The sequence below is a fragment of the Salvelinus sp. IW2-2015 genome, linkage group LG31 (genome assembly GCF_002910315.2).
Source record: "Salvelinus sp. IW2-2015 linkage group LG31, ASM291031v2, whole genome shotgun sequence".
Classification (NCBI taxonomy): Eukaryota; Metazoa; Chordata; class Actinopteri; order Salmoniformes; family Salmonidae; genus Salvelinus; species Salvelinus sp. IW2-2015.
Genome location: NC_036870.1, coordinates 427,602 through 440,787, shown reverse-complemented (window position 1 = coordinate 440,787; position 13,186 = coordinate 427,602). Strand labels below are relative to the sequence as shown.

General features: G+C 42.9%; 1 protein-coding gene across 1 annotated transcript; it reads left to right on the top strand.

The window, feature by feature from the left end:
• The first annotated feature begins 1,504 nt into the window (after nucleotides 1–1,504).
• Nucleotides 1,505–4,672, top strand: s100s (S100 calcium binding protein S). The gene is made up of 4 exons (XM_023976595.2): nucleotides 1,505–1,702; nucleotides 2,815–2,863; nucleotides 3,207–3,360; nucleotides 3,452–4,672. Exons 2-4 carry the CDS (start codon nucleotides 2,850–2,852, stop codon nucleotides 3,653–3,655), a joined length of 372 nt encoding a protein of 123 aa, XP_023832363.1. The 5' UTR covers nucleotides 1,505–1,702; nucleotides 2,815–2,849; the 3' UTR covers nucleotides 3,656–4,672.
• The last annotated feature ends 8,514 nt before the right edge of the window (nucleotides 4,673–13,186 follow it).

Below are 13,186 nucleotides of genomic sequence, written 5' to 3'. Positions count from 1 at the left end.
AATAATAATAGTGCACTGGGTCTTTACTGGTATTAGTGGACCAATATATACCTCTGTAGTGCAGGCAACAACAAAACAATCAGCATCTCTGCTTTGGCAAAAAAGGTTTCATTAAGAACAGTATCTTGCAGGATTCAATAGTTGGAATTGTAAGGGACAGAGTTGTTGCCCTGTCCCTTCCTCTGCGATTATCATTTAATGGAATCCAGAAAGAACAAAACCCTGTCCACAAACATTTACATCAAAAGGTGCAAAGTTATGGGTAAAGACACAACGCATCCTCATCAAATTAAATATTTTTCTTGATCAAATAACACTTTTTAATCCGTGTTAATTTACCACCCTTACAAACCACTTAGTGTAAATGTACATTACTGCATTGTACATAGGCTGGTCATCTAGGTTTGTACCTGTAGACTTTCCTTCACCATGAAGGAAAACAATGACCAATACAGTAATTGAGTACATTGAGTCGTCAAGTGGATTGTGATGATGTAATTTGATCATGTGGCTCAGTCGGTAGAGCATGACCCTTGCAATGCTAAGGTTGTGGGTTTGTTTTCCATGGGGGACAGGTACGAAAAAGTTAGAAAATGTATGCACTCACTATTGTAAGTTGCTCTGGATAAGAGCGTCTACTAAAAGGGAAAAGGAATAAATAGACCATTTCAGTTTTCACATAGAAATAAGTTGCATTTGTATTTCAAGAAACTGGAAAACGTATATCAAGCAAGTATTTTTATATTCTTTGTTGTACAGATAATTATCAGACTCAAGTTACAAATGCTGGTACAATCAAATACATTTAGTTTTGTTTTTTTCACAAAAGTAACTGGGCCTTTACTAGTCCTGTATCAGTGGACCAATAGGCTATAGACTTCTTCAGYGCAGACACATTTTGTAATTTCTCTTGTAATAATTTGCAGCACCCCCAAACTACTTTCCACGGCTATGTGCATAGGTCTCATCTACTAGCACTTTGTACTGTATTCATGAGCTAGCTGTGTTGGGTTGGGGTCTATTCCAACAAAATCCTCACAAAAAGTAAACAGCAATTTTGTAAATTGGCTAAATTAAAATCAAATTGACCACAAATCTGATGTGTACAGGATACACAGATACACATTTTCTTTTCTGTTTCCAGGAGATGGTCTCTCTTCCAGTGGTATACTATATTAAATAGACAGAAGTAGAGTGTTTACAGGTAGATCATCCCACCACAACACAATTAGCTTTTGCACACAAGTTCTCCACAGAGCCACTGCCATGCTCACCAAAAGCCATAGTAATGAACCAATGTTACACCTTCACCCGCAATGCTGTATCATTTTCACTAAGCTACGCTAATAGTATGTATGTAACCACTGTGTAAAGACCCATAATAAAATAAAATACTTTGATGCTAACACACAAGCCTCTTGTCTAATCTGTCCTGATGATAATGTTGTGTGCTGAGGTTAGGCACCCTATCTGCATGTGTGAGCACCTGAGAAGAGAGGGAGGGAGGGAAGGGAGTGAGGAGAGGAAAGAGCGATAGAGAAATAGACGCAGGGATGGTGGTACGTATGTGGGAGAGGGGAGGAGGAGGGGACAGGTGATATTTAAGCCGCTGTCCGACTCTCTCCTCATCCGTCTTCCCTTGGCTCTCTCTCTCTCCCTCTTCACCAAAGACAAAGGAGGCCCTCCATCAGCACTCCATCAGGTAAGATGGATAGAGTAGAGGACTGTTGTGCCCTTCTCCTTTCTCCTTCTCTGTAACTGATAAATGTTTTCTGGGATCAGTTGAACAATGTTTTTATATGTGCTTTGTGAATAGTGGAACACTGGTATTTKTCACGGTAAGATACCCAGGGCTGAGGGGCACCTTGGTATCCAGAGCAATAAGACTTATGGGGCAATAAGTTGAGCTCATCACCTCAAACTACAATTGGTTTGCCTGTTGTAAAGGAGGTTTAAAAAGTTTAGTTGGACGGACCAAAACCTGTGTTCAGGTTCTAACTTTTTACATCTGAAATATCTTAATTTTAAGGTAAAATAGTCAACTGTCTATATGGGAAATTGTTAAAAGGGTGAAAATAAATGTACTTTCAGAGGAATCTGTTGGAGAAGCCTTTTTCCGCAATAATTCCAGGGCTCAGTAATATATTACTGTGTACAGTTGGGTCGCCATGGTTTCCCATTGTCTTCTGTCCGTCAATGATGCAGCTGATCCCTTTAGATCCTTATTTCCAGTCAGCTGTGGTGTCTCTTCTCTACTGACCTATTTTCTTCTCTTCTGTCCTCTTCACTGACCTTAACTCTCTTTCTTTACTACGCAAATGACTGATTTTATAGCCAGACTCTTCTACGCTGCAGTTATTTGATTAAAATTAGAATTCCTCAGTAGAGGATCTCCGATAAAAATTATATTGAGCACTTCTGTATTATTGATCACTCAGTGAACATCTGCAAAGGGATATTTTTCATTTTTCAGAATGGATAGAGCCTGTCCTGAGCTCCTGATTGTGATTGCCAGGTGGTTTGTTTTGCATTTTACTTGCGGTTCCCTTCTGTCATTGTTACATGATCGATATGATTGTGAAACCCTGAGACCTCTATCTCAAGTTACCTCAATGACGTTATATTTACTTAACAAGCAGCTTACAAGTCTGTCAACTGAGAAATATTCTTAAAAATGGACCCTCTCACAATGTTCGAATTTGAAAATGATGTACAGTMTAATGTTGAAAAAAAGTGACGGAATTCTTGGTGTTTTTCACCCTAACTATTATGTGAGTCAGTGTCATTGACAAATCTGTGTCCGTGTGTGCACAGTCTTTCCAACGAAATCAACTCAAGAAGATTCCAAGATGCCGGACACAATGTGTGTAAGACTGTTGCTTTTCAAAAGCCRTCTCTTCATCTCATATCCCTCACATCTTTCACACGTCAACCAATTAAGGTTACAAAACACTGTCCAGTAGCCACTGTATGTTGAGAAGGAATAGCTCATGTGTGGCCTGTAATTTAAACTTTGCATATAGTAACCTAGGCCTATAATTGGGACACCTCTAATTTGCTGATATTCTTCTGTCTGGTGTGTGTGTTTCACTCTGTCTTGGTGGAGGCTTCACACCCATGTTCGTCATGTGACCGCACATGCGGCTGGGATGGAGCGTGCAAACTGTCATAGTGTCTGACACTATGCCCTCTGCCCTTCCCTCCAGTATGTCCAAGGAACCCTCTTCCAACCTGGAGAATGCCATGCAGATGCTGATCAAAACCTTCCACAAGTACTCAGGGAAGGAGGGTGACAAGTATACTCTGAGCCGGGGAGAGCTGAGAGAGCTGCTAACAGAGGAGCTGGGGAGTTACCTAGGGGTAAGAAGAGTGTACACCACGAGAGACTGGCGCACACACACACAATCTTTAACCTCCCGCCCCACCCTCCCCTCTCCCTCTTCTAATCCAGAACGCCCGGGATGGAGAAGGAGTTGAGAAGGTGATGAACGACCTGGACGCCAACAGCGACGGTGAGGTGGACTTCACAGAGTTCATCATCCTGATGGGAGCCCTGACAGTGGCTTGCAACGACTTTTTCATGGAATACAAGCCCGAGAAGCTTGTCCACACACCGTTTGAGAAAAAGGAGGCAACAGCGGAGAAGAAAGAGTGAAGGAAAAAAATGGGAGGAGTGGGGCGGGACTGGGAGGAGGGAAGTGGGAGATGGATGGAAAGGGGCAGTGAACTGTGGAGCAACAGTGAAAGGGTACAATATATGGTCATCTTATGCAAATTTCTAAACAGTGCAAATGAAATGTGTGAAAAGAGGCTGAGGGAACTTCACTAAGTAAGGTTTGGCTGATGGAAGAACAGTGTGTTCCATCTGCAACTATCCAAATACTTTTCATACCATAGTTAAGTCACAGATTCGGAGTCAGTTACTCTGTGTCCTCAAATGCATGAGTGGCACCGTATACAGTAGGGGGTCGGCAACAGGCGTCCTGTGGCATGCGAGTGATTTTTTTTGCCACCCCCCGAACTTTTTGGTGAAAGAAATATTTTCTGGTGATTTTAGTTTTTTCTGTAAAATAACCAGGAATTCAGCAAAAATGTGTTTATTTTAGAAAACCTGTTCAAGTATTCACACAAAGTTTTTTTTGTTTTTTTTAATATGTGATCACGTCTCAATGTAATCAATGTATGAAATGATTCAAATACAATCTCTTTTTGCGCTTAGTTGTAGTACATTTGCAGTGTACAGATTATTATAATTATGTTCCAGCCCTCTGATCGACCCCCGGTTGAATCTAGTAGCCTACCCCTGGTATACAGGGTAGTATGTGTGAGTTCAGTTGTGTTCTCTATTCAGTCTCAAATTCCAAATCAACTGTTTAAATGATTTGGATGCATATTCAGGATGGATTTAATTGAAAATATGAATTATTTCAGTGGATGTTATTGTAACACACTACAACMAATGGAGTAAGGTCGGGGCCTAAAGCAGAACAGGGTGATACTCGGAGTGTCATGAATATAAAGATGATATCAAAGATAACCTATTCTAAATATTTAAGATATTTATTATGTACTCAGTGTTGAACATAATTTACATTTCTTTGCACATATTTTGTAATCTGTTTTTGGTAATTACCAATGTGTTCTTCCAAACATTAAACATGACATTTAATCAGCTATGAATATTGCTTGGTCTTTTCTGCGTCAAAAACTGTGAACCTTCCTAGCACGATAGTGATACACACCAATTAAGTGTGAAAYTGTTGATGGATTTGGGTTAACTACAAATCAGATGTAAGCCTTCATCATCCCAGGGCTGCAGAGTGTAAACAGACAACATCGAATACAAGGAAGCAAGGAGTGATGTGTAAGATGATCCACAGGATGGAGTGGGTCAGCACTGCGTTATACACAGCAGGGTAGACCGGGGTTTGTTGTCACACTTTTACCTGCAAACAATGGTTGTGCTGCTCCTGGGTCATCCTCAGGTGAGGTCCACTGTTCAGTAGGTGTTTCAGCGCTGCTCACTACTCCTTCTGAAGGGTGCGACGAACGTGTTGATCAGGYCCGATCTCAACCCGGTTGGCTTAACCACTGCTCCTCCCTCCACAGCCATTGTGATGCCCTCTCTGTCTCCTGCCCAGCTGTGTGACAGATCTTCCTTTGAGCTCCTTTTACTCCAAGGATACTTAGTGCACTTTACAGAGACTGGCCTGGGATGCCTCTTGCCCCAACCTCCACTGGTATAGACACTTGGCCTTCCATCCCTTGTCAGTACATTCTTCATCCACAAGTGCATGGTACTTYAACAGCTTCCTTGTTGGCTTCCTCAATCATCTCCTCCCATGGAACAGTCAGCTCAAGCATGACAGTACAATTTACTGTATTGTACTGAAATCTACTGTACTGAGCTCTATTCTACTGTGCTCTATTGTGCTGTCCAAACGTCTATGATTGGTACAGATTTGGTCCGGTCCAACCAAAATTGGTCTTGAATGCTCATTAGAATAATAGCCAATGTGTAGAATGATACTCAAACATGCAAAGGAGAATTCTACATTTCTGTTTTGCATACCTATTCAGGATACATCACCATAAAAATGATGACATTCATAATTATGCACTTCTGTATATTACAGATCAGGGACCAATGATGTAGTTCTGTTACCATGGAACGTCACACAACCAGCCCCCAAAATGTTTTATAATTGAGTTGATTGTGAWAACCAACCCCACATTCCATGTGACATCCATAACCCAAAAAGCTGTGAAAACGACCCAACGTGTTTCTGATAAGAATTTTGTTTCAGCTTGGATGCATATTTTGTGGTTCTCACAAGTTTAAGGACCAGACGATTAAACAAATGTAGAATATTTGAGGAAATGGAATGGATGTGAGAATGAATATCCAGGAGGAGAACGGACCGGATGAAGCCAAGGGCTGCAGATGGAGCCGGACGGGTTGACTCTGTAGGGTTTGGCATGGCGTCTCAGGTAGACATCACCATCAGGCCATGGTAGTTAGGTGGAGAAGGGATTTGACTGTTTGGTCAGGTTTAAATAGGGTGGAAGTGGTGATTAAGGAGAGTGGGAACAGGTGTGGAGGCTGATTAACAGTTAGTAGCAACTGGAGCTTGTTTGAGGAGAAGTGTTCAAGGCAACTAATTAAGTGTTGCAAACAGTAGTGGAGACTGATTGGCAATGGTTAGCAGCTAGTGCTTGTTGAGTTTAGGGAGCCGTGTTCAAGGCAACTAGTTAAGGGTTTGCATTCAAGTCTGGTCCTCGCTGCTGAATGTTTGATCATTCTTATCACCATTTCACGAGTTTAGGGACCAGACATGAAATGTAGAATATTTAAGGAAATGGATGTGAGAATGAGGATCCAGGAGAGGAATGGAAATGGACCGGATGAAGCCAAGGGCTGCAGATGAAAGATCCAGAAGGGTTGACTGTAGGGTTTGGCTTGGAGTCTCAGGTAGGTATCCCTGTCATGGTGTGGTAGTTASGCTGCTGTGGTGAAGGCAATCCCCAAAAAGAGAAGTCCAAGTTAGTTTGACCCTGGAGGGGAAGTGAGCTGTTCTGGACTGCAGGTACTGAATAGTTGATAAACGATATACTGGAGGTAGTACAGGCATACGGACGAGATGCCCAGAGTGAACCAACCTTAGACCCCAGGAGAGCAAGCAGGACTGATGGCAAGAAAAAAAAACTCCCTTRAAGGAAGAAAACCTTGAGGAACCAGGCTCAGCTAGGGAGCCAATCCTCTTATGGCTGGTTGGGTAGGATACAATGTGAGAGGTAGATGGTGTCCGTAAATGAGGCAGAGACTGGTCTGTGCTTGTGTTAATGCAGGTTCTGAGAGACAAGCATGTTGTGGGCTGTCGTGATGTTGATGTCAGAGCGGATGTAGGAATGATAGGCTTGAGAGGACCAGCGGCCGAGGAGTTGCAGTGTGGTCTGGATGCCATGGAGGGAAACGGAACCATTGGCAAGAGGCGATGGAACTAGAATCGTAGGTGAATAGTGGATCGGATGGTGAGCCTTGTTGAGATTCTKAGCTGCAGGAAGTAGGTAAATGGTTCGTAAGGGCTGAGGGTAGAAGGTAGCCGGAACAGGTAGACTGGTGTGGTTCTGCCAAACTGATCGGTTTTGCTGTATTTGATGGTAAAGATGAGGATATATTTGTAGAGGATGGTGACATCTGACACRTTGGGATGACAAGAATGTTGTAGATGAGGAAGTAAACTCTGAACATCTCAGGAATCCCCAAAAAATAACATTGACTGTAGCGTGGAAGAGAATGCAATGGATATGTAACCAGACCAGAGTGGGAGGGCCCAATCATAAACCGTTTTGACSCAGGCAGACGGGATGTCGAGTGTGATTGGCTGGCGGACTTGTGCGTTGGAGACACTTGAGGAAAAGGGAGAGTTGCAGGTGAGAGGAGTAACATGGAGACCCAGTAAGTAACTTTAGATAGGAACTGATCTCGGCCAGGTAAGTCTGAATGGAGGATGTCTGCATGGGGAGAGATGACCTGATATGGGTGTTGAAGGTWGACATGATGACCAAGTCATCAGAGGGAAAAGGTGATAGAAGGTATGCATCTGGAAGCATCTCCAGGTCGTCCAGTAAGAATACTAGGTACTTGGTGCAACAGCTAATAGGATGCAATTTCATGACTGGGAGATGAGGCGAAGGAGTGGATGGTTGCCTGGAAGGTTATCATGGAATAAGGAGGGGCCGCGGTTGGTAGGGGTTCTGCAAGCACCTGATTCTCTGAAATTGGAGACGGGACAAAGAATCAGCGATTGAGTTACATTGGCCAGGTACTGTACATGTGCAGCTCTGAGAAGGAACTGATGGGTGCCAGATAGCCAGAGAACGTCTTAGGAAAATCAATAGGGAGTCAGAATAGCCCTCGTTTATGATGTGTACCACAGAAGGGCAGCTACGACGATGGGGTACAACTCCAACAGGGTGGAGGAGGCCACAGAGAGGCAAGTTGGGGGCCATGCGGCAGCAAACCAACAACCGTTGTAAAACCCCCCGTACCTGATGGAAGGGACAGTGTCAAAGAACAGCTGTAAGTATTCAGGAGAAGAGACAGTCATCATAGAAAAAGGTGATACAGTTCCAATGACTGAGGTGCCAAAACCTGAGCTCTGAGTGACAGAGGTTGAAGACCACAGTGTGAAGCAGCGACAGCMTGGAGACGGCCTGGGAGAGAAGGTGGGACAGGAGGGAGCAGCCTTGAGTGATGATCCTGATGGAATAATTTGGGTGGCCAGCAGTGAAAGCAGCTTATGTTTARTGCAGTTGGGTGTTTCCGAGTAATTGGTCAGGAGGGAAATGCGCTGAAGATTGAGGCAGGGAGGCCTGAAAGGAGATTGTCCAGCATGATGCCGAGAAAATTGAGGTGAGTGGAGGGGACTTCCGTCTTCTCCTTGGAGAGAGGTACTCCAAGGTGGCTGAAAGTGGAAAATGGTGGGGAAGGGAAGGGGCAAATAGCCAGGAGGCCAGAGCGGGCAACTGGAAGACCAGTTGCGATGCAAGCGTAGACAGTGAGAGGTGGGGAATAAAGGAAGCATTATGCTGAGAGCAAGAGGGCAGAGAGAGTGGGTCATGGAGCCAGCGAGGCCAGAGAGAAAAGTAGGAGCAAGAGGAAAGGAAGTAGAGGTGTACAATGTGGGGAGGCCACTGCTGGCAGAGGAGGAGACAAGGGCAGGGAGGGCAGGATGGAGTGTGGGAAAAGCTGAAGATAAAGTAGACAAGGGGTTGGGGGGGATAGGAGGACACAGAGAGGTGGAAGGCCCTTGGCAGGTGGCAGAGACATAGCATCCGGGATATAGAACAGCTCAACGTTGTCATTGGGACGGAAACGGATACCACTTTCCCAGAGTTTCTTCTGTAGCCTGGAAACAGTCCAGTCCGACAGCACTGGAGAACTGGATTTGGGTGCCTCAGAGGTGGAAGCGGGAAAAGAGGAGAGACGTTCTGAAAACATCTCAGAATCCGAGGCGGTGAGATCAATTGCCATTGTAAACTAAGGAAGTTCTCTTAAGTAACTAACCTTTGCGTAGACCTTTGGTAAATCAAGGCTCGTCTCGCATGAGAAGCAAAACCAGGAGGAGGAATGAGTATTTGGTTGGGTTTAAATAGGGTGGTAGTGGTGATTAAGGAGAGTGAGAACCAATGTGGAGGCTGATTAACAGTTAATAGCACCTGTAGCTTGTTTGAGGAGCTACTGTAACAGATGTATAATGTACTCTCCATGCGTTGTGTTTTCTCAAAATAAATCACTTCGGCCAGTGGTCCCAGTTGAGCATCATTTATTTCTGTTGTTAAATGGGAAACAGCACGTTAGTTGTGCAGGGCTTAACAGTATTGATGGCTGTCGATGTCAAAATCCCTTGCATCACATTTTCCTACTGGGCGAACAAAATACAAAAATACAATACAAAATATAACATGTGTAAATACCTGTTGTTAAATGGGAAACAGCACGTTAGTTGTGCAGGGCTTAACAGTATTGATGGCTGTCGATGGCAAAATCTGTAGCATGAAGACAACTGTGTTAGCAGTGGCTTATGTGACCATGACATCGGTGCATGCTAGCTAACACACTTATTTACAGCAATCATATGCCAAAGCACATCCCAGAAAGCCCCTCAATCCCTATCAGGTACCATATACCCACACATGTATAAATCAGTAACGTACAGCAAACTTGTACACATTGTAAAATAGAAAATAGAAAACAGTATTCAGAACGTGACCTACCCCTTGCATCACATTTTCCTACTGGGAAGACCTGACGTTCGCGATCTCCCCCTATCTGCAAGCGGGGCCAATCACATCACACCTTATTGTCATCAGAGTTGAACTAACCAATAAGAATGCTTGAACATTAAATACACATTTCTTTAGAGGCAAGTGGAAACATAACCAACCCTGTTACATTACATTCATGGCAACTAGTTAAGTGTTGCAAACAGTAGTAGAAGCTGATTTGGCAATGGTTAGCAGCTGGTGCTTGTTGAGATTTTAGGGAGCTGTGTTCAAGGCATCTAGTTAAGTCTTGCGTTCAAGTCTATTCCTCTCACCTGAATTTTTTTAATTCTTAACACCATGAAATAGGCCTAATATCATCTATTATGATGCTGATAAAGACCGCACCTTTACAGACGTTCTCKAAGCGCCCGTTCACATTCTCTCAAGATGCTGAAAGAAAKAAATCATATTCCTCCCCTCCTGTTCCCGAGTCAAAATGTGCATGTATCATTTTACTGCAAAAACTGCTTAATTCTTCAGGAGTTAATATAATATTAGGCTATGTTAGAGGTTATAGGCCTAAAGTCAGCGTCCAGATTTCAGTTACTATTTCATTTMACCCATCTGAACAGTACAGTTCCCTTGACGTGCCATATTTGAAGTCCCTGTGACTGTCAAATGTGTATAGTGCAGGGCTCTCCAACCCTGTTCTTGGAGAGCTACCATCCAGTAGGTTTTCGCTTCAACTGTAATCTTGGCGCACCGGATTCTAATAATTAGTTTGTTGATAATCTGAATCAGGTTAGTTACAACTGGGATTGAAGCAAAAACCTAGAGGTGGGTAGCTCTCCAGGAACATCGCTGGAGAGCCCCGGTATAGCGCCTCACAATCATCACACGTAACATCTTTCCCAAAYATTAGGGTACTGTTCTTGCTCTCKCTTCTCTTTATTTTCAACTCTCRGGGYTCTATTTTTGGTGTCAAACGCACCAATCTTGTCATGTAAAAASTGGTGCACTGGCATTTTCCAGCCCTAACGCCAGGWACGGCAATTTACCTGTCTAACATCAGCTCATTTGAGGTGTGTCCTTAAAAACATGCACAAAAGTGATMATTTCATGCAGCGCTATGTTTTAAGACCCACAAAAATCTGGTCTTAACAGTAGTTGCAGTGCCATGTATTTATAGTTGCCAAGGGAAGCCAGGCTTACCAAATAATTGACCAATTATACAAAAATACAAAAAATATAAAATAATGTATCTTTCGTCTGTCCGTGTTTCATAATTGTCCTTCAATTCACACCAATCACATCACATCAAAATTGACAGAAAAAACATGCATTTTTTTCATCTCGTTGTGTTGTTGTCCTCTGGTTGCTAGCTAGCTAGCTAACATTGGTCCTTTCCTAAATTAGCCATGGATGGAGATAGGGATTTGGACTGGTTTTACTTAATTCTTCGTACAGGCCAATGATTATAACAGYGATTCTGATCCAACCAKRAATTCATATGTCGTGCCCCTRGCCTGAGAGGATGGAAATTCAATATGAAGCTAGATGTAGTAGGCTAATGTTAACTAGCTGAATCATCGTTGCCCATGAAAGGAAGTTAGACTAGCGAGCAAGCATTTTAGCCAGGTAGCCTAGGAAAACTAAAACTAAAAGCGTGTACTGTATGACAGTATGACAACATGAAAGAGAGGAGGATGGCATTGGCATTTCTCTACAAGTAGGGTGAGTCAGCATGTTTTTTCTACTTGCACGAACACGCACACACACACACACAGAGAAATCAGAACCATGGACAGCCACATCATATTTAGCTTACGTTGATTTAACTAAATTGTTTTGGGTATCTTTCAGTTGTCACTGTATTAGACTAAACATAGGTGATTTTATGAAGTTGAAATGGTGCTGGAATGGTGGAGGCAGCTCCTGTTTTCTTTGTGACTTGCGGTAACTTTCCTTGGTTCTAAATCAATAGTTGTTTTGTCGTCCGAAAATGTCAGAAACATTAACTTGCTTGACCATGCTGTAGGTCATGTAACTGTTTGTTACCTGCAATATGCTTTGTGGACTTCACCTGACAGAGGTTGCTCTCCCGTTTTGTGATGAAACAAAGGTGTGGTTGAATTTATTCTGCTACCGTGTCTTCTAATTGTCTTGGCCTTAGGCCTGTATATCACCGTAGCAAGGCATATGTACTAACAGGTTATAGAGCAAACACATAGGTTGTAAGAAGGCTTTTTTTCTGGCAAGGCTTCCCAAGCCATTTTACCCACACACCGCTACTGCGCAGTTGATAATGGCATGGATTTTGAGAGCGGAAGTGCAGCCTATCCAGCCATGATGCACAGTGCCCCTGGAAGAGAGATGTGCATTTTGTGCCATATTAACATTGMCATGAAAWCAGTCAAAACACATCTTAACAAGACATGGTATCAATACAAAGATGAAACAAGCTGAAATGAGCCCCTCTCCACATAGCAGTTTCTTGTCATTCTTGCTAGCAATCTGGCCATTCAGAATCACAACAACAGGCTGATTTCTGCGCAGTGCGTCTTTTTTTCCCCTGGCCATAAACCAACTAGCCTTTGAATGTTTGAAATGGTCTATTGAGAGTGCTTCGAAATATTTTGGAGTTTTTTTTGCCCTCATGCCTTTTCATTATTCCCAATTCACATACCTGCATACTTCATTTTGCTTGTTCGAGTAAGCTATCCATCCCCATTTTCAAACTACAATGCCTTAACGGAAGATTTCTGTTTGAGAACCTGGCTCACGCTCAGGCAACGATACAATTGACAGGTGCCTAGTAGTTTGTTTTGGAGTATGATGTTATGAGCAAAACCAGGTAGGCATAAGTGTGCACATAGTGCCATGGATTGAGAGAAACAATGTATGATATTATGCTTCTGACCCGATCCTATTTCTAWATATTGTKGTTTGTTTAAAAAACAGGTTGAATGTTTTCTGTTTAATTAAAAAAACACATTTATTAAATAAATCCACTGCCCATGGGTTTATGGTCAGAACGTAGGCTACATGCAATGCAATTTCGTCAGCTAGAAGTGCAAATATGATCTGTGAGATGGTTCCATGATGTTTATAAACATTACATTTGTGAGCAGTATAATGGTGAGTGGACGTTCACCCTTTCAATTTATAATGGTTCTTTATCCAGCTCCTGTGAAAAGATTGGATGTGCGTAAAACCCCTCCATAGTTGCCTTGTCTGTATTATATGCCCACGGGGAGCAATTATGGTGCCTGTAACTGTATTTAGACATAGCCTATTTAAAACCTCTTAGATGTAAAGTCCTCTGTTAAGGGGACCTGCGTGGTTCTGGTACCGGTTCCAATTGACATTTTAGCTTATACATTTGATCTGTGGACACCGAAATGGCTTGCATTGA

What these genes read in the sequence shown, in the direction of transcription:
- s100s (XM_023976595.2), top strand. An exon ending in AGCTGGGGAGTTACCTAGGG is followed by an intron (nt 3,361 to 3,451) that starts GTAAGAAGAGTG and finishes CTTCTAATCCAG; the next exon opens with AACGCCCGGGATGGAGAAGG.